The sequence below is a fragment of the Castor canadensis genome, chromosome 6 (genome assembly GCF_047511655.1).
Source record: "Castor canadensis chromosome 6, mCasCan1.hap1v2, whole genome shotgun sequence".
Taxonomy (NCBI): domain Eukaryota; kingdom Metazoa; phylum Chordata; class Mammalia; order Rodentia; family Castoridae; genus Castor; species Castor canadensis.
Genome location: NC_133391.1, coordinates 34,873,286 through 34,894,072, shown reverse-complemented (window position 1 = coordinate 34,894,072; position 20,787 = coordinate 34,873,286). Strand labels below are relative to the sequence as shown.

Here is a 20,787-nt window from a genome sequence, read left to right as displayed (position 1 = left end):
TTGGCTTTAAATATCCAAGAGTCTAGAAATCTTCTTAATCTTCATTTTCTCCCAACAAGACCTTAAAGTGGCCTAAAGAATTGTGGGGAGATGGGGGTGGGGTGTGTATGATGGCTCTTATTCACAATAAATTGCTATGTGTTTTAGAAAAAAGGTTATGATTTCCCTTTTCTCTACTTAGTCTTATCCATATTTGCATAAAACCATGGTCACACATTCTTGATTAATTATAGATAGATGCATTCCAGTAACACTACCACATCCAGGGTAAGAACCATTTCTTTGTTACGGTACCCTGCACAAGGGAGGGTTTAGAGGGGAAGCTAATGAATGCTATTCAATGCTCAATGCAAAATATTAGCTTACTTTCTATTCTTTTTGTTTTAGTTGCTGCCAAATAGATGACTTCCTTTCAAATCCGGGTCTTTCCTTATTTAGATAAGTTTGCAGGAGGGCTTCCATTTCTACAAAACAGGTTGAATGCATTTCCTTGTCACATGTTTAGGCTAAATGACCTTCAGTGTTATGCAGAGAAAAGAAATTATCTAGTCTCTATTCAGAGGAACTATTTGATTTGAAAAAGAAAAGACTAATTCCAGCAGAATCATTAAATGAAAATGAGAAAGTTTAACAAAAAGAAAAAAATAAAAAAGAAGTCAGCTGAAGATTCTCTAGGGAACACAGATCATTCTCCTTTGTTTAGACTGAGATAACTCTTTAGTGCCTGCTCTCAAGCTACTTTACTCTACAAGATGATTTTCTTATGGATGGAAGCTTTCCTGTAAGTTCAGTTTGCTGTAGATATGTTTCTTTTTTATGCTAAATTTATTTTAGTGGAAATTGCCTAGACCTATGACCTTGGAAAACTGATCTGTCTCAGAGAGACCTTTACATATGAGAATAGAACTACTGGCTCATAATCAATATAGCATACTCTGTGATAAGAATATTCTCAGGCTAAATTTGTATCAGGCACTCAATGAAATTATACATCATTATCTTATTCCTTTATAGCTAGTAGATGTAGGAGCCAGTGACCCAGGAAGCACACACACACACACACACACAATCTTGAAGTGGAATGTAATTATACGCAGCAGTAGTGATTCTAAAGGAGCTGAAATGTGAAGGCTATGTGCTATTGAGACGGTATACAAGTTCCATAGGTTTTTGGAGAAATAAGCAAATACCTTCTGGCAACTTGATTCCTTATTTTTGGAATATACTACAGGTTTTCTTTAGATCCTTCAACAGTGATAGTTCTCCTGTGGAAACATATGAGTAATGTTTCTTGGTCTTTAGATTGTATAATTTGAAAACCTTCCATAGGTCCATTTTCATTGGTCTTAAATTCAGCTTAGGCTAAATATATCCATTTGTAAGCTTCTGTAAGAAAGCTTTTAAAGTTTCTTTGACATGCCAAGAATTTAGGTGTGAATTAAGTGATTAATGCTTCACCTAGTTTTTAACCACTGGGTCTCCTTGCCAGAGTCTTTTCAATTCATCCTCAGCCAAGGTCTGTCATCCATGGCTGGCAACCTACCTTTTCACCTTCCCACACCTTGTTTTCTCTTATCCAGGCCTTTGGCTGCCCTCAGTTTCTTCTCTCAAATACTTGTCTGACTGGTTCCTAGAAGCCTGGCAGAAATTTTACCTGACATAAATCTGGCTACCACAAATTAAGAGCTGCAGTTAAAATACTCTTAATACAAGCCTATATGAATATAATTTATAAATAAGGAGAACACTTCAATTTTTTTCTCTAAATACAAATCACACATGGGCTTTTAAAGGAGAGAATGAAGAGTGGGTTAGTAGAGAAATAAGTGGTTAGCAAAAGACTAAGACAGCAATAGAAACGCATCAGTCCTAGCTATTAAACAAGGGAACACCCCACCGCTTCTGTACAGGTTAATGGGAGCAGTTATCTGTTTTGTACACTGATTCAAGCTTCTAGAATAATGGCCAGTGCATAGTAGGTGCTCTATGAAGGTAGAAAGACTGAGTTATTAAACAGTCATAAATTGATGTCATAAACAACACGACAAAGTCTTCCTCCATCAAATGTTTAGGTTCCCCAAAACAGCACCATTGTTATACATCTCTTTACACCTTGCCCTTCCCATTGTTTTTGTCGTTCTAGCTTTTACATGCAAATGTAAATCGAGGAACACAAAGCACACAGTCTCTGAATCTGCAGACTTAGGTGTTCTTTAAGACAAGCTATATGAGGTTTCTGCCTTTAAGTGGATGTCAACTCCTAATGGGTGCGCTGCTCCTTTCCCGCCTTCTTGGAGTTGAGGTGAGGGATGGAAACAATCAACCTTCCCTCTCCTTTCCCTCACTCTTAAAGTTTTTCTTTCCTTTGCCAGACACTGATTTCTCTGGGGCCGTTGCTTTGCTGTTTCTCCGTCTGCCTGTTGGCCCCTTTGATCCTTTCTTTCTATGCCTTATTCCCAGAACATGCAGAAAATCCCTTCTTTTTCTCCTTTCACGTCACTTCCCGGCCTTCTCCCATCTCCCTCTCCTCTCCGAGAGAGAGAGGTGAGTTCCCCACTAGGGGCCAGCACTTTCTTAGCTTCCTCCTTCCAGGGGGCGAGCAGAAGCCGGAGAAAGAAAGGAGAGGGGAAAAAAAAAGAAAGAGAGCGATAGAGAAAGCGGAGGGGGGAAGGAAAAAAAAAAAAAAAAGCAACCCCAGGGCCTGGAGCGCAGAGGCCCGGTAGCGGCGTCGCCATGGCAACGGGCGCCGGCAGGAAACGAGGGACGCGCGGGAGGGGAGGGGGCGGACCGGGGGAGGGGTCCGGCTGCCCCGGAAGCACCTCCCCGCCAGCCCCCTCCTCCGGCCCGGCCCGCAGCCCCCGGCCTGTAGCCCCCACCTCTCGGCCGGGCAGGAAGTGACAGGCCCCGAGCGAGCCCCTCGGCTTGGCGGAGCCGCGGCCGGGCCGGCACCCGGAGCGGCAGGAGGGGCGGGGAGCTGCGGCCGCGCCGGGCACCTCCCACCCCGCCCTCGGCGCCCCCGCCCCTCCAGGAAGGGGAGGCGGCGAGGGGAGCCCGCCGCCGAGGCCGACGAGCCCCCCGCCCAGCCCGGCGACTGTGGGGTCCCCCCACCCCCTTGCACATGAGGTGGACGCCCCCCGCGAGGACCTGGGTGCAGAGCCGCGCGCGGAGGTAACCGGGCAGCCGCGGGCCGGGGAGGGCAGGACCTCCGGGGGCCGGGCCGCGCGGGGCAGGCGCTCGGCCACCTCGGGCGGCGTGACGCCAGGTACCTCCCCCGGGCGCTGTCCCTGCCCACCTCGGCGCCCCTGCGCGCCGCGGCCCGGGGCTGCTTCCTTCCCGCTGCTCCGTCCGTCTGTCCGTCAGTCACCCCAGCCGCCTCTCGCCACTCACCTCCCATTCATTCCCCCTGTCTGACTTGGGTCCTTCCACCCGAGCATGCTGTCCCTGGCTTGTGCTCCGGGTCCCCACTGCCTGTCTCCCCACTATCAGAATGCACATTTCTCTGCCCATTCGATCACTTAGCTCCCGGCACACCACTCTTCACCCCCTTCCCACGGTCCATTTGAGTTCTGTTGGCACTGGCATTTTCATCACCCTTCTCTCCAGAACAAGAACCCCTTTGGCAGTCTTCCCCGGACCACCGTCCTTCCTCTGTCTTCCTTCTCATGCCCCATTCTTTCTGCAAGACAAATTTCTTTTATACTTAGGGATATTTACTTCCTCCAACTCTTGACCCAATAGGCTCAGTACCAGGTCCCCTTCAAAATCCCATTCTAGTTCCGATCTACAGGTCTGTGTGCCTACCCAGTGGGTCCCGTACACACCCAGTGCTGCCTTGCAGAATGACCAGACCACCTCCTCACACTCCCTTCCAGTTTAATTCAGAAAATTTCAGTTCATTGTGCCTCCCAAACTATTCGTTGTCTGCACTTTCTGTGTTTCACCTTGCAGTCACAACATCGATCACACACGAATTAAGTGCTTGGGATCCAGGAATCCTGGTTTTGATGGCAATTTTGAAACCAACGTTAAGTTGGTTCCTTTCCATTTCTATTTCTATTGAACAATCTGAAAAAAAATATTAATAAGACTTCCATTTTTGGGGGAGATGAGGGGGTCTCAGAGTTTATGAGCATTTTTACACATGCCTGTAGGAATTAATGTTCCCACTGTAGCTAGTAATAGGGTCTCATGTCTCAGAGTCTAGTGAGATAAATCCAGTAATCTCTACAACTATGCCGTGCTGCCTCTAATCCTTACCCACTTTTTTTCTTCACATGCTGATAATGAGGACTCATGGGTCTGTATCTGTTTAGTGCTTTGATATTTTGGCAAAAGATATGGGGAGAAGGTAGACTGGAGTTAAAACTGACAAGATTTCTCCTGTGTACCTTTTGGATTATGTCCATGTTTGTGGTCACATTTGCTGTTCCTAAATGAAATGGAAGAGATGGGTAGAGTTCTTGGGGGGTGATGATGTGATCCAATGATGCTGGGAATGAAATAAGGAGAAATCTGCTCAACTTTATTACCAGGGACAAGTGGTTTGACTTTCGTTTACTTGCTTGGGATACAATTCCTCAGATAAATCCATTCACCTAATAAAACTGTTGACAGCCCTTAGCAGAGATTCTGGTTTGATGTTTATGTTGCTAAACCAAATAGTGCTTTGGTGACTTGATATTTCCAGTGTCTCAAAAGTAGAGAATATAGTATGTAAGTCTAACAAAAGAGAAAAAAAAAAACCAAGAATGAGCAAAAGCATTTGTTGTCATCGAGTACTGCTTTGGAGGAATATTTCTTTTCATTTCTTGTCTCTGCTTAGTTCTTAGCAATGATTTCATGTGTCTTTTTGCAAATTTTGATAGTCCCCAGGGGGTAAATTCTGATACTTTCATAGGCTAAAAAGTTGAAATATATATATATATATATATATATATATATATATATATATGAAATATGTGTCATACCTGGGAGTCATTGTTAAAATGATGTACTAGATTCAGTGTGATACCTTTGCAAACAGGGTAACTGAGGTATAAGGAAGAAAAGTTGCATGCCTGAGTTGTTTCTAGTGGCCTGGGCTGGAACCAGGTGCTATTTGGGCTATACATTAGCTCCTCTGCCTCTACCTTTAATGCCCTTCCATGACTCACTCAACAGATCTGTATTTTAAGGCCAGCCTCCACAAGTGAGGATAATAAATACTCATCTGGTGATACTGCTTTAATCACAGATCTTTTGGTTTGAGGAAGAAACATATACTACTGTAAAGACTTGATATTCACCATTATAAAATGAGGGTAATTTTTACCTTATAGCATTGTGAGAAATAACAGTATAGGTGAAGGGCACAGCCCAGAGAAAGGAGGAAGCTAGAGGCTTCCCGGTAATCTGACTATTGTTAAAATGATAATGATGGAGATGTAGATAAAAATAACAGCAAATTTTAGAGGGGGAGGCTTTCAGATGTTAAAAAAGCACCACAGGGGTATAAACTGACTTCAGTATTATAAGGAGCCTTGTTATATTCTTACCATTTTATTTAATGACAGCCAGGAGGGAATCAGTAAAAGTTAACTTCTTTTGAGACAGTGAGTAAATAGCTTCAGAAGATGGTAAGGAGAGGAAGATACGGTTGAAAGATTGTATTGCAGATTCGAGTTCTGTGATCTTCCACAAGGAAGATCTTAGATAGCTTTTAGACTTACTGTGGTAAGTCCTGACTTAATAGCCTAAAATAACAGTTAGATTAATCCTTTACTGCTTTCATCTAGGTCTTGAGTCAGAGCACCACCCCCCGGGACCCTGGAACGCTATCATGGAGACTGAGAGTGAGCAGAACTCCAGCTCCACCAATGGGAGTTCCAGCTCAGGGAGCAACTCTCGGCCCCAGATAGCCCAAATGTCCCTGTATGAACGGCAAGCAGTGCAGGTGAGCCTCAACTCTTGAGCGGCTGTGAGTATTGGTGTGGGGTAGGCAAAGATGCTGCAAGATAATTGTCCTCAGTTTCTTGGAGACAGTTAGATTAGGTAATGAATAGGGACCTTTCCAGCTCTGAGAATCTTAAGAGTTTACAAAAGTTTGTACAAGCAAATAGAGAGTGAAATTCAGTTTTTCAAGTAAGAATTTTTCAAATAACATTCAGTCTAGCTAGACTGTAGCTGTTTCTCTCCTGGGTTATCAGGTTTTTGATCTTTGGCCTTTTTTTTTTCTTTTTTTGGTGGGATTGGGGTATAAACTCAGCTTTGTGCTTGCAAAGCAGGTGCTCTGCCGCTTGAGCATGCCACTAGTCCATTTTTTGCTGTGGTGATTTGGAGATAGGGTCTTGTAAACTATTTGGGTGGGCTGGTCTTGAACCACGATCCTTGCTATCTCAGCCTCCCAAGTAGCTAGGATTGTAGGCATGAGCCACTGGTGCCAGGCCTTTTGACCTTTCTTATAAATTACCCTGACTAATTCATGGAAGTATCATGGGCTTCCTAGATTTTTGTTTAGACAAATAGCAAATTTCATGTTTTAAAAATTGTGTTTGTGATAAAGCTTTTTACTTTAAGTAAGAAGGGATTTTGGTTACTAGAATAACTGCACATCATACGAACACTTGTAATAGTTAAAGAATAGGAATATAGTAAAATCCAGTTAACACTGAAATGAACTGACAGCGTTGTTTTAGTAAACATCGATTAGTATTATACTATAGACATGTGAAAATGCCAACTTGTTGAAAAATTTACCTGACAGAATCTTTCAGAAGCCACTCCGTATTCTGTTTTTCCATTGTTTCTAACCCTTTAGGTTTCCATACTGCTTACTGTCTACCTAGAAGATAGTCTTTCATTTTTTTTCTTTTCTTTACATTAATTGATATCCCATTTATTTTTAACCTGTGTTGTTCTTGCTATATCATGTATGTCGAGGTCCTATTTTGGGAAGTAAGTTGGTATGAATTGTACTGCTTTACTTTTCTTTATTTGTTAGGATAGACCATATTATTAAATGCTTTCCCAATTTTTAGAGGACTGTATAGACTTACTGGTTCTAATATAAAAATGGACAAGTCAGATGTTGATGATTTAGCCCAACCTCCCATCTCTTTGGTTTCTCTCCTTCCATGACTCCTATTCTGGTAATTATGGTGATTTGCATAGAGAGGGAGTTAGCAGTGATCTATTCTAATGTTGTTTCCTGTCTGTCTTCCTTTAGGCTTTGCAGGCACTGCAGCGGCAGCCCAATGCAGCTCAGTATTTCCACCAGTTCATGCTCCAGCAGCAGCTCAGTAATGCCCAGCTGCACAGCTTGGCTGCCGTCCAGCAGGTGAGCGGTCAGCAGCCAGCTGGCCCAAGAGGGAGGGCACAGGCACTACAGGTGGGTAGGGGAGAATTCTGGGCATACCACATCCTGCACTAAGGTAATCTCCTTTGCCTCCTATCCTCTTGGAGGAGGATGGATGGATCTTAGTTTCTGGAGTTGCAGTAAGAACTATGGGAAAATCACATTTTAGAGGTAGAATGACTGCTGCAGACATGCTCTGTCCAGTATGGCATTACTATCCACATGTAGCTATTGATTGCGTGAAATGTGGCTAGTCCAAATTAAGATGTATTATAAGGTTTTAGTTTCAAGACTTGGGATGACAAAAGAATGTAAATATCTCAGTAATTTTTTTATATCAATTTCACATTGAAATGGTAATATTTTAGGGGCTGAGGGTGTAGCTCAGTGGTAGAAAATGTGTTTGTGTGTATGAAAGCCTGGGTTCAATCCTTAGGAATCATCCCCCCCACCAAAAAAATAAATAAATGTTATATTTATTTACTTATTTATTTGGTGGTACTGAGGTTTGAACTCAGGACCTTGTGCTTGCTAGGCAGGTGCTCTGCCACTTGAGCCATACCTCCAACCCCATATAATATTTATTTTACATACATTGGGTTAAATTAAATTATTAAAGCTAACATCTCCTGTTCTTTTTTTAGGTAATCTTTTTATTTTGGGGGGGCAGCACTGGGGTTGAACTCAGGGCCTCATGCTTGCTAGGGAGGTGACTGTACCACTTGAGCCACTCCATCAGCTCTCCTGTTTCTTTTTATAATGTGCATAATAGGAAATTATATTTGTGGATCACATTATGTTTGTATTGGATAACTTTGCACTAGATTTATCAGTGACTTATGTTTTGAACTGACCATAGGTTGATCTTCTACCTAAAAGAAAGCCAGAGATGTAGGACAGATTGCCTGTCTGAGCCAGGAAGGCTATGTGAAGGTTATTGAGTTAGCATAGGTGGTAATGGGAGGGTTACTGGGGTAGTGAATACAGTCTTCCTTATGCTAGAGTAGAGTCTCTGTTCTTACCTGAAGTCTCTGTTTTGTGTCTCTGATTTATTACTGGAAGACTGAGCTTTCTCCTGCATTGTCTCTGTTATACTTCCCTTTTAACAGGCTACGATTGCTGCTAGTCGGCAGGCCAGCTCTCCAAACACCAGCACTGCACAGCAGCAGACCACAACTACCCAGGCCTCAGTGAGTACTGCCCCTCCCTCTGTGGGGACTTGTATGGTCTTCTCTGGGTTAAACTGCTTTGTGCAGCAGATCTGAGAATGTAGCCATCAATGTGTAGAGAACAGTACTGAAGGGAAGGTAACCAACTTGGATCTGTATCGGATTCTAATGAGGAACCATAAGGAAGGAAGACGGGAATCCTGGGGAAGAAGAAGAGATAACACAGGAAAGGGTCACCTCTTCATAGAGAGATAAAATCTCCATTTCCTTTTTTTGCCTTCTCAGATGTTAACATTAGTGCTTAGGGGCTGTTTTTTTTCCTCTTTCTTTTGATAATACCTGAGAATAGCCATGATGACAGGGTTTTTTTGTTTTTTTTTTTTAATGTGGTACAGAGGTTTGAACTCAGGGCCTACAATTTGAGCCACTCCACCAACCCTTTTTTGTGATGGGTTTTCTTTAAGATAGGGTCTCTTGAACAATGCCAGGGATGGCTTCGAACCAAGATCCTTCTGATCTCTACCTCCTGAATAGTTAGGATTACAGGTGTGAGCCACCAGCACCCGGCATGACAGTTTTTGGATGGGATGTTATTATTTGTTCAACTCCATGAAAGTGAGATATTCTGTTCTTGATTGTGTTTCTCTGAATTTGTCAGTTGTGTACATTTCTTTTTACATCTTCCAAAGTCCTTAGACCTGGATCCTTTCTGTACCACACAGATCAATCTGGCTACCACATCGGCCGCCCAGCTTATCAGTCGATCCCAGAGTGTGAGCTCTCCCAGTGCTACCACCTTGACCCAATCTGTGCTACTGGGGAACACCACTTCCCCACCCCTCAACCAGTCCCAGGCCCAGATGTATCTGCGGGTAAGCCACAGGCAGTCAGCATTGTTCCAGGGACATGGTTCATAATTGTGCTTTCTCTGGCCAAGGACTTGCGTGAAAGCTCTTTTATTTATTTACTTATTTGGTTTTTTGTGTGCTGGGGAAGGAACCAAGGGCTTTATGCATGATAGTCAAGTATTCCATCACTGAGCTGCACTCCAGCCTGAAAGCTGTTTTACATAACTGTGGTTACTCAGATGTTTTGAGACAAGCTGATCTATTTCCCTCCTATGCCTTACACTAGAGGTGATGCTCAGTATTCACAGGTGGTCTTCAGATACCATTGAGATCCCATGCTAGATGTGGTCTTAACATTTGACTAAATTAGTGTTAGATGTAATCTAACATTTGGACTTAACGGCTCAGGTACACAAACTCTCAAGTGCTGTATTTCTCAGCTTATCTGCTTGCTATACATAACTACTTATGCTAGTCTTTTTTGTCTAAACTTCTTTGATGTTTGACTTTTTGTTGTCAGTCCATAGTTTTCTATACATTCTAGGTTTTCTTCTCGATGATACATCACATGGAGGATAAGAAGTTCCTGGGTTGGTGTGGAACGAGGCAGGGCTTAGCTGTTTAATATCAGCTGTTTATTTTGTCTTGTGGTCCTTCCATTTCTTCTGTCTCCTCTTTTCTTCTGTACTCTTTGCTCTTCTTCTCCTCTCCTTGCCAGCCACAGCTGGGGAACCTATTGCAGGTAAACCGGACCCTGGGCCGGAATGTGCCTCTAGCCTCCCAACTCATCCTGATGCCTAACGGGGCAGTGGCTGCCGTCCAGCAGGAGGTGCCATCTGCACAGTCTCCTGGAGTCCATGCAGATGCAGATCAGGTCAGTGGCAACCACTCTGCTGTGGGCGAGTGCTGGGGAGCATGGAGGGAACAACCATGGACCAGGCCCCACCCTCTGCCCTATTACTGCTTTTCAGAATTCTTACTTTGTGTATATGTCATTTTCCCTCTCCTTAACTCCTATAAAACTTGAATGCCTTATAGCTTTTGAGCTGATTTGAGTTAGAAAGGGGAGTAGAATTGCCTAAAAAGAGCCCTAGGGATCTGGGAAGTCTTTTAATACTAGGTAATTTTTCTGACCACCCTGCTAGTCCTCTGGCTAAATTTTATTAAGAGTCTTAATTTTAATTCTATCATAGTAGTGTCTCTTGAAGATAAGGGATGGCTAAGGAAATTGTGTTCTTAGTTACATGTGAAGGACCTGGCTGAGTTGCTGGAGGAGTATTTGCTGCTTCTTGCTCATGAGTTACTATAATTCTCAACTTTCACTTTCCTGCTTCTATTAACTGTTTTTCTAGGAAAAGTCTTCCTCACCATTGCTTTTTGTGACTTGTTCTCTGAACATATATATTTTAATTTTTAGCTTATGTATGGGATATAAAGTAGGATCTTATACTAGTTGTTTCATTCTGTTAGTCTGTCAGCAAGTAAATATTGAGCTTTTTTATTGATTTGCTCAAATATGTACTGGGAGGAATAAAAAACACAGTAGACCCTTGGTATCCCAGGGTATGTGGTTCCAAAGAGCTCACCATTGAGAAACCACAAATACTCAGGATAGAGTTCAGAACTCTAAAATTACTCAAATTTATCTATATTGTACATACTGTAGCTCTGAGTACCCATAAATTGAAATTGCATGGAGTAGGCTACATTATTGTCACAAAATTTATGTTGTGCATATTAATACTGCTCATCAAAAGCTTGATCTTAGTTTATGTTCTTTATTTGAATACTCTGAATACTCGATTATTTTTCCCATAATGCCATCTAACTTCTGCTAAAGACATGCTGCCTTTCAAAACAAATCTGAAATTTTTATTTTATCACTTTACTTACCCTTTTTGGTTTGGAGGGATTGCCATAACTTTTACCTTGCATTTTGGGCACCATTTGCTTTTCAGGAGGCATACTTTCACAAGACTAAGGGCAGGAAAACGCAGCAGATCTCAACTGTTGATAATGTGGGACTGACTGAGAATTTCTTTGCATTAGTTGAGCAGTGTAATGCACATGTGGGAATTAAAAAAATTTGTTTTTGAAATTTCTTTTATTTATTTACTTATTTAATTTTTTGAACTACATTTGGTCAAAATTGTATTAAATCTGCTAATAAGGTGGTTTACTGTATGTGGCTTAGAGAAGAAAAGTGCTAAACTAAATGGTACTAACTTTGAGTGACATGAGTTTAGAGAAGAGTTGGCTATATTTTTGTGTACTTGAACAGAGTCTTATAGGATAGGCAGGGTTTAATTTGGAGTAGGGAAAACTGGAGAGAAAACAGTAAGTGTTAGGTATAGTTAGTTCACTTACGTAAATAAAAGTGTATGGTGGGATTGGTGGTGAGAAAGTGGACAATGTGGAGACAGCAGGTCTGGGGATATAGCTCAGTGGTAGGATTCTGTTGCCACCATTGCACAAAATAAAAAAATCCAAAAAACATGATTATAGTAGTCTGAAAGGTAGAAGGGGCCATTATTAGAGAGGTGCCTGAAAGTCAAGAAAAGGAGGTTATAGTTAACTTTGTAGGTGGCAGAGCCATTACTGGCTATTGAACAACAAACTAATAGGATAAGAAAAGTGCTTGAGAGATAAATCATCTAGGAGTATGTGCCTGAAGAAGAGAAGTTTGGGAAACTGCTGAAACACTCTTAAATTAAAAGTAAGACCTTCACTGGACACTGGTAGTAGCAGTGAGAGCCAAAGATGAGGTTGGTCTTGCTTCCATATACAGTTCCTTTATTTATTCATCTGTTCATTCAGATTTATTAATCTATTCATTCACAACTATTTGAGTATCAGTATGTTGAGGGACATAGGGTGGGTGGTAATTAAAAACATGCCTGTTATGTTTGGGTGAGATTCTAGCCTCACTACTTAATTGAATGCCCTTGGGAAAATGACCTAAAATCTAATTCTGTGGTTTCTCCATCTATAAAATAGATTTATAATATTCCTACCTCCTGCTGGGTACCAATGGCTCATACTTGTAATCCTAGCTACTTGGGAGGCTGAGATTCAGAAGACTGTGGTTCAAGTCCTGCCCAGGCAAATAGTTTGTGAGATCCTGTCTCCAAAATAAACAGAGTAAAATGGACTGGAGGTGTGGTTCAAGTAGTAGAGATCCTGCTTTGCAAGCTCAAAGCCCTGAGTTCAAAGCCCAGTTCTCACCATAACACACACACATATACACACACAACTCTGCCTCATGGTGTGTTGTGAAGGCTAAATGGGCTTATATTGCTTGAACAGTGTCTGGAAGACATTCCTTAGTCTTAGATGCCCAAGAAAGTCATGATCATGAAGATGATGGACCATTAAAGCCATAGACATTGAACAGTCACTGGAATGGTATAATAATTGCTTCATTAGAAAGGATAGGGTATTATTCTAAGAACATGCAAAGGGACTTAGTTTTGCCTTCGGATGGGGGACAGAAATCAAGGAGGTGGTCAGGTGTGGATGTGGTAAAGTGATGAAGGCCAGGAAAACATGATGTCTAAAGGTCCTGAGGAGGGAAGGAGCTTGGTTTGTTTGAGGGATTAAAAGAAGGCTTCTTGTCCTGGAGTTTGGCAGAGGGTGCTAGACAAGTGAGAGGGACCTCATCTTGCAGGGTCTTGGGAGCTGTGGAGGCAGGCTAAAATTAGGGAAAGTTCAGGACTCAAAAAATATTACATCTCAGATTAATATTGCTTTGGCTCAGGGACCACCTCACCTGGCCAGGAGCCATTCGTGCCCCTTTCTACTCATTGATTATTGGATGGGAATCCCTGGTTCTTCCTTTCCCATAGATTAGCATAAGTTTTAAAAGTACCTGGGGAGGAGTCTCTCTCTCTCTGTCCCCTCCTTTCCCCCTCCTCCCTCTCCACCCTCCCCCTCTCCCCCTTTCCCATTCCCACTCTCTCTGTCTCCCCCTCCTTCTCTCCTCTCTCTTAAGATTTAGGATGAGTCCTTAGAAAAGTAGTTCAAATTAGGTTGAGGATGATGGTCTGACAAAGGCAAGCAAGAAAGAGCAAGAGAGAAAGGCAAGTCTGGACTGTAGTGTCATAAAGACAAGGGAATAGGATATTAGAAGACATGCATGCATGTGCGCTTATGTACTTACACACCTGCTCATCTCTTTCAGATGTAGTAAAGAGAAAAGGATGGATTTCTTAAGGTGGAGGGAGAGCTAGTTCTGTGGAGTTGGAGGAGGGGTTGAATCCGAAGAAGTATGAATTTGAGGAATGAATGGAGAGTGTGAATGAATGTACACAAGAGGTTAGCAGACACTGGAAAAGGATGGCAAAGCTGGGAGGGGAATGCAGCGTTCAAACAGTGATGGGGGAGGGGTTGGTAAGAGGAGAGGTTATAAGATAGAAGACAGTTGATGTGATAAGCTTCTTGGAAGGCTGGAGGAGGTAGATCCGGAGCATAGAGAAGGACTGTCCTTTGCTAGGAGGAAGAGTAGAGACTGAAGGGAGAAGTGGTAGGGACATATGTAGGTAACTGGTGGTGGAGCTGATATGGTTTTTATATTCGCTGCAGAGGTGAAGAGTGAAAGGAGAAAGAGGCGGTTCTGAGGCATAGGGAGAGTAGGAAAGTTTGAATAGCCTTTGCAGAAAGGAAGCTGATTAGAAAAACTGTAGGGCTGGTGACATGGTTCAAGTGGCAGAGCACCTGCCTAGCAAGCATGAGGTCCTGAGTTCAAACCTCAGTACCTCCAAAAAGAAGAAAAACTGTAACTGCCCCAGCACCCAGGTCTGATGACCTGGGTAAATGTCTCTCCAAAGGCAGGCCCTTGTCTCTACTGCTGCTGTCTGAATTCAGGTTATTCCACCTGGCAGAACTTCACTAGTTTTCTAAATGGTCTGGTTGTCTTCAGTCTTAATCAGCTTGTAATCCTCTTCCACATTACTGCTAGGATGTTTTTTTAAAAAATAAGGAACATTTCATTACTATCTTTAAAAAAGTTGTACCTCTAGCGCGCACAATTTGATAAATGATAGTCCTTGGTCATAACATTCTCATCATTGGTCCATACATGGCCCACTTTTATTTATTTATTCAGTAATTTTTAATAATGTAATAAGCAGACTGGGGTTGTAGCTCAGTGGTAGAGCACTTCGCTAGCGTGCATGAGGCCTTTGGTTGAATACCCAGCACTACAAAATAAGAACAAAATATAATGAACACTTGCTCACTTCTATCTGCCTTTTTCCATGATATCCATCATTCTGATTTCTAGGTTCATCCTTCTCTTGGGTCCCTTTTATTTTAGTTTTGTTATATCTCTATATATTTCTAGAAGGTACTTTTATGTACCTTCTAGAAATTCTAGAAGATATTTTTGTGATGAAAAATTTCAAACATATATAAAAACAAAAATATGAATCTTTATGTGCCTATCATCCAGCTTCCACAGATACCAACACATGGCCATTCTGTTCAGGCTCTTCCCTTCTGCCTATGGATTCATTTGAAGCAAAGATACAGTTTGTGTGTATGTCCACACATATACACATAAATACAGTAAGATGCAAATAATCTATATTATATATCTATTATGTGTTTTATTAGTATTTAAATTCTCAAAGTACTTGTTTTGTATGTAATTTTTTGGGGAATCTTTTTTTTTTTCTTTTTTGATACAGGTTCTTTCTGTGTTGCTCAGGCTTATCTCAAACTCCTGAGCTCAAGTGATTGTCCTGCCTCAGCTTCCCCAGGAGCTGGCACTATAGGCATACAGCCCTGGATCATCTAGCCTGAGAATACTTTCTTAATAACATATTGTTGAGATCCATTTGTTTTGTAGTCACTGTTTATTAATTTTAATTTTATATAATACTCTATTATGTGAACATACTATAGTTTATACCTCATATAATCTATAGATGGCAACTTGGATTGTTTCCAGGCCTTTGTTACTCTGAATGGTATTGCTAGGATCTTTCCTATACATGGCTTTTGTTGCACATGGCAGGAGTTTACCTCGTGGAACTCGAGGTTTGAGTGTGTATGTGAATATTCAGCTTTAGCATATGATGGCAGTTTTTTTCCAAAGTATTTATAAAACAATGGTTTCAACTCTAGGTTTGATCATATTTATTCTGATTAATATTCTTCAGTGGCTTCTTATAACCAGTATGAGTAGGCATCATTCCTTTTCTCTACTCATCTTGGAACACTGTATGCCTGGCACTGTGTTAGGTGCTAGGTCCATAACAGTGAATAAGACAAAACAATCCCCCCCCAAAAAAAAAAAAAACACTTGCTGTTTCTAAGTTAAAGTTCAGACTGTCTTTATTTTAACATACTAGGCTCTTAGTGATCTAGCACTTTTCTTCCTCCCTAGCACCAATCTATCTTTCTTAATTTCTTTCTATAAGCAAGCATAATGAAATATTTATACTTTCTAAAAATGCTGTGCTCTTTCTTGATTGTGTAGTCTTGCAAATTTGTTGGTATTTGTACCTCACTAATATCTACAGAGTCTCACAACAGATATCACTTCTCTGTGTTGGGAAGTGTTCCTTGATCTCCTTAGTTTAACTTGATTTTCCTCCTCTGTTCTCTCATAGAACTTGTTTTTTATATATATATATATGTAGATTATTATACTACACTTGGTGAATTTCTCCTCTAACAGAAAGTATTCATTGGGAGCAAGGACTGTTTTTCATCCCTACATTTCTAGTATCCAGTGTAGTACCTGAAGTATCATAGGTATTGGGTAGGTATTGAATGAATGGATAGAGGAAAGGGAAAATGTGAGACACTTTGAAGGAAAGAATGATGAAACTTGGTGGTGGACTTGATAGTGAATAAAGGAGACTGAAAAGTCAGATGTTAAAAAGCTCCCCTCTGGGAGACTAGAAGGCCTGTAATATGTATTGTTATAGAGATAGGGCCGGAATATATTGAGTGTGTAATCGAATATGACTTTGCAGCTATCTTTAATGCTTTTGAGTCAGTCACAGCAATCTACTTTTAAAAAATGTCTTTCAGGTGCAGAACTTGGCAGTGAGGAACCAACAGGCCTCAGCCCAAGGACCCCAAATTCCAGGCTCTACTCAGAAGGCCATTCCTCCTGGAGCCTCTCCTGTGTCTAGTCTCTCCCAGGCCTCTAGCCAGGCCTTAGCTGTGGCACAGGCTTCTTCTGGGGCCTCAGGCCAGTCCCTCAACCTTAGTCAAGCTGCTGGAGGCAGTGGGAATAGTCTCCCAGGGTCCATGGGTCCAGGTGGAGGTAGCCAGACACCTGGGGGTTTAGGTCAGTTGCCTTCCTCAGGAATGGGTGGTGCAAGCTGTCCCAGGAAGGGCACAGGAGTAGTACAGCCCTTGCCTGCAGCCCAAACAGTGACTGTGAGCCAGGGCAGCCAGACAGAGGCAGAAAGTGCAGCGGCCAAGAAGGCAGAAGCAGATGGGAGTGGTCAGCAGAATGTGGGCATGAATCTGACACGAACAGCTACACCTGCACCCAGCCAGACACTTATAAGCTCAGGTAAGTTGTCATCTCTCACATTGTCATTAACCTTTCAGAAGTCATTTCAAATCTCAGATTACTTTTCATTGCCACTTTTTTGTTTCTCTTGGCCCTGTAGTAGTGGAAGGAAAGAATTACATTATACTTAAATACACTAGCTCAGAAACAGATGAAGATTATGTGTTTCCCCCAAGCTTACAAGGTGCCTTGTCTATTTTCTTAGGTCTTTTGAGTTCTTTAGTTTACTCATTCTACCTATTCATTCACACAATTCTTACTGAATTGCTTACTGAGCAGGCGATGCATCTTTGAAAAGCAGATTTCCTCTCCTCATGTTACATACAGTTTAGTATAAGGGATGAATTCTTTCCTCACTGTCTAGTTGGTCCAATGTAAAGCAGGTAAAGCACTTAAGACTAGCAAATAGAACAATGCTAAGTGTAGTCAACTTGTATTCCTCTTTCTGATATAAAAAACAGTAAGTAGTAATGGTAATCTTAAATAGTTCTACTTTTTTTCAGATTGTGGGAAGATAAAGTTAAATGTGTATATCTTACTTGATTTTTGCCTCCTTCGTTTCTAACACCTGAATCACTAATATTGATATTCTTGAATAATTTAGTCACAAAATTTAGTTTGTTGCTAATATTAGGTATTTAAATACTGTAGCACTTCCATTCCATAAGTGCTTTCATATCACATTCTTTGTGTGTTCTCCAGACAATGGTAAAATATGGAGGGGTGGAATTGATGAATTCCCACCCAAGTTTGCAGTGGAGGAAATGAGTAGTCAAAGCTTACAAGCCACTGACTCTTAAGACTTCTTAGATGGCAACCTGAACTGATGAACTTTAAAAACTGAGGTGTTCATAGGAAGATGTTGCTATCTTTAACTTTGTGGATATTCTTTCAGTGAATAGTAAATGTTTCTCATGTGTCAGAGACTGGGTCTTAGGGATGTGAAAATAAATAAAACATGTACTCAGCCTTTGAGAAGTCAAATTCTGATCATATTACTCTGTTCTCCTTTGCTGAGAACAGAGTAAAAGGATAGGTGTTTAAGTATAGTAAAGAAAATAAACACAAGAAATGACTGAGGATTGTCATGTTATCAGGCACAGCAGTTCTTTCTTTGATATTTTTAACACTAGAGGTGGTTGGTAACGTTTGAATCAGTGGAAAGAGTATGAATGAAGAGATGTGCAAGTTCCGTGCAGGCTAGATTTCTATTCACTGTATGATTCTAGGTCCACTGTGGGACGATGATTTTATTTTTATTCTGCTCTTTTCCCCTTTGTTCCATTCTGGTCTTTTTCCTATAGCCACATACACACAGATCCAACCTCATTCACTGATTCAGCAACAGCAGCAGATACACCTCCAGCAGAAGCAGGTTGTGATCCAGCAGCAGATTGCCATCCACCACCAGCAACAGTTCCAGCACCGTCAGTCTCAGCTGCTTCACACAGCTACACACCTCCAGTTAGCACAGCAGCAGCAGCAGCAGCAACAACAGCAGCAGCAGCAGCAGCCACAGCAGCAGCAGGCTACAACCCTCACTGCCCCTCAGCCACCCCAGGTCCCACCTACTCAGCAGGTCCCACCTTCCCAGTCCCAACAGCAAGCCCAGACCCTGGTGGTTCAACCCATGCTTCAGTCTTCACCCCTGTCCCTTCCACCTGACCCAACCCCCAAGCCACCAATCCCTATCCAGTCCAAACCATCTGTAGCACCTATCAAGCCTCCTCAGTTAGGAACTGCCAAGATGTCAGCTGCTCAACAACCACCACCCCACATCCCTGTGCAAGTTGTGGGTACCCGGCAGCCAGGTACAGCCCAGGCACAGGCTTTAGGTTTGGCACAGCTGGCAGCTGCTGTACCTACTTCCCGAGGGATGCCAGGTACAGTGCAGCCTGGCCAGGCCCATTTGGCCTCCTCACCACCTTCGTCCCAGGCTCCTGGTGCGCTGCAGGAATGTCCTCCTGCCTTGGCCCCTGGGATGAGCCTTGCTCCTATGCAGGGAACAGCACATGTAGTAAAGGGTGGGGCTACCACCTCTTCACCTGTTGTAGCCCAGGTTCCTGCTGCCTTCTACATGCAGTCTGTGCACCTGCCGGTGAGTGATGTCTGATGGTTTGAAGGCACTACCACCCATGAGAGAGGTGATCTGGGACTAAGTACAGATAGAGCTTAACTTAAAGGGAGAATAGAGTTGAGAAAGTTTAAAGTGATATTTATCTGCTGTTTTTGTTAAGAGTGAGATTTAATTCTGGTGCCCATGGCTTACACCTGTAATCCTAGCTACTTGAGAATGCTGAGATTAGGAGAATTGAGGTTGGAAGCCAAGATGGGCAAGTACTTGAGACCTCCATCTCCAAAATAACCAGGGCAAAATGAACTGGAGTGTGGCTCAAGCAGTAAAGAGTCAACTATTCAAGCATGAAGCCCTGAATTCAAATCTTAGTCCCACCAAAAAAGGAGAGTAAGATGTTAATATGTATACCTGAACTTCATACTCCTAAAATTTGTTATTGAAATCATCTACTTTTTTTTTTTTTTTTTTTTGAGACAAGGTCTTGCTATGGATCCCATACTGGCCTCAAACTCATAATCCTCCTCACTTCTGTCGAATGCTGGGGTTACCTGGTCATTCTGGATTTTTGTATAAATCGTAACTTAGATCAAGATAGCTTTAACCAAATCAGTTTTTGGAAAGACAGCAGTTCTTGGTTGGTCTACAATGAATGCAAGGTCTTACAATATTAAGTTAGGACTAATTGAAGTTGCCTTTTGTCCTGATACAGGAAGTACACTAATTGGGGTACCAAGATTCTTAGTGCATCATGGGAAGTGTGCAAATTGGGGCATTTGGAACTAAGAAAATTTGCTCTAAAAGTATGGAAATAATTGTAGTTCCTTTATATCCTTCATTTTAAATCTTGGTTTCTTTCCTGTACTTCACTTTAGGGTAAACCCCAGACATTGGCTGTGAAACGCAAAGCTGAGTCTGAGGAGGAGAGAGATGATGTCTCCTCGTTGGGTTCAGTGCTTCCTGTCAAGGCATCTCCAGCAGCAGAGAGTCCAAAGGTCATGGAGGAGAAGAGCAGTCTTGGAGGTGAGTGAGTAACTTCTAAGATGTTGTTGAAGGTGCAGATGATAGAGGAATGTTCTTCATTTAAAGATAAATCTGATTCAGTAGGAAATGGGCCTGTACTTGGTAGACAAATGAGTAGAATCCAGGGTCAATGCTCAAAGGTGAACATGTATTATTGTGGAAGATGAGGCTGGCTCAGTTATAGAAGATCAATTATGTGATCTCATACCTGTTCCTTTATATGTGCTTATTTTCCAGAGAAAGCTGATCCAGTGGCCAGTGTGAATGCTAATACTCCAAGCAGTGAACTGGTAGCCTTGACCCCTGCTCCATCAGCACCACCTCCTACGTTAGCCATGGTGTCCAGACAGATGGGTGACTCCAAACCCCCACAGGCCATTGTGAAGCCCCAGATTCTCACACACATCATTGAAGGCTTTGTCATCCAAGAAGGAGCAGAACCTTTCCCGGTGAGGGCAGGGCCATAAGATGGGACTTGCAGGTGGGGATTTGGTATTTTTGTTGTCTTAAAATTCCTCTGAAAACAAGAGGCACAGAACTATTTAATTATTAGAGAACATTTCAGTTGTGCTTATGCTGCTTAGTTAATTGCAGAAGGAAAGGAGAAAAGGAGAGTGGATCAGATAGGGAAAAGGTTAGGAAGAGGAGAAGAAAATAGCCTTTAAAACTATAATGCTTGGTTAGGTAGACTAAATGACTTTATAATGAAGAAACGTGTGGTAGAGCAGTTGAGGGAGTTTCCTAGTATAGGAGTTGCAGAATCAAGACTAGAACCCTATTATATCTTTACTTCTCTTGCTTTCCAT

The 20,787-nt window shown here is 42.1% G+C and overlaps 1 protein-coding gene across 3 annotated transcripts in view; it reads left to right on the top strand.

The window, feature by feature from the left end:
- Window positions 1-3,010: 3,010 nt before the first annotated feature.
- Window positions 3,011-20,787, top strand: part of Phc1 (polyhomeotic homolog 1) — a 23,471-nt gene continuing 5,694 nt past the window's right edge. Inside the window, exons 1-10 of one of the 3 annotated variants that reach the window (XM_020181544.2) lie at window positions 3,011-3,168; window positions 5,775-5,932; window positions 7,205-7,315; window positions 8,443-8,523; window positions 9,225-9,374; window positions 10,093-10,224; window positions 16,392-16,884; window positions 18,189-18,982; window positions 19,834-19,981; window positions 20,219-20,430. In XM_020181544.2, coding sequence (XP_020037133.2) covers window positions 5,819-5,932; window positions 7,205-7,315; window positions 8,443-8,523; window positions 9,225-9,374; window positions 10,093-10,224; window positions 16,392-16,884; window positions 18,189-18,982; window positions 19,834-19,981; window positions 20,219-20,430 — 2,235 coding nt within the window. In that variant the 5' untranslated portion in view covers window positions 3,011-3,168; window positions 5,775-5,818. Of the gene's footprint in view, window positions 3,169-5,774; window positions 5,933-7,204; window positions 7,316-8,442; window positions 8,524-9,224; window positions 9,375-10,068; window positions 10,225-16,391; window positions 16,885-18,188; window positions 18,983-19,833; window positions 19,982-20,218; window positions 20,431-20,787 lie in introns of all 3 variants that reach the window. The other 2 variants (XM_020181543.2, XM_020181545.2) reach the window with 2 other exon arrangements.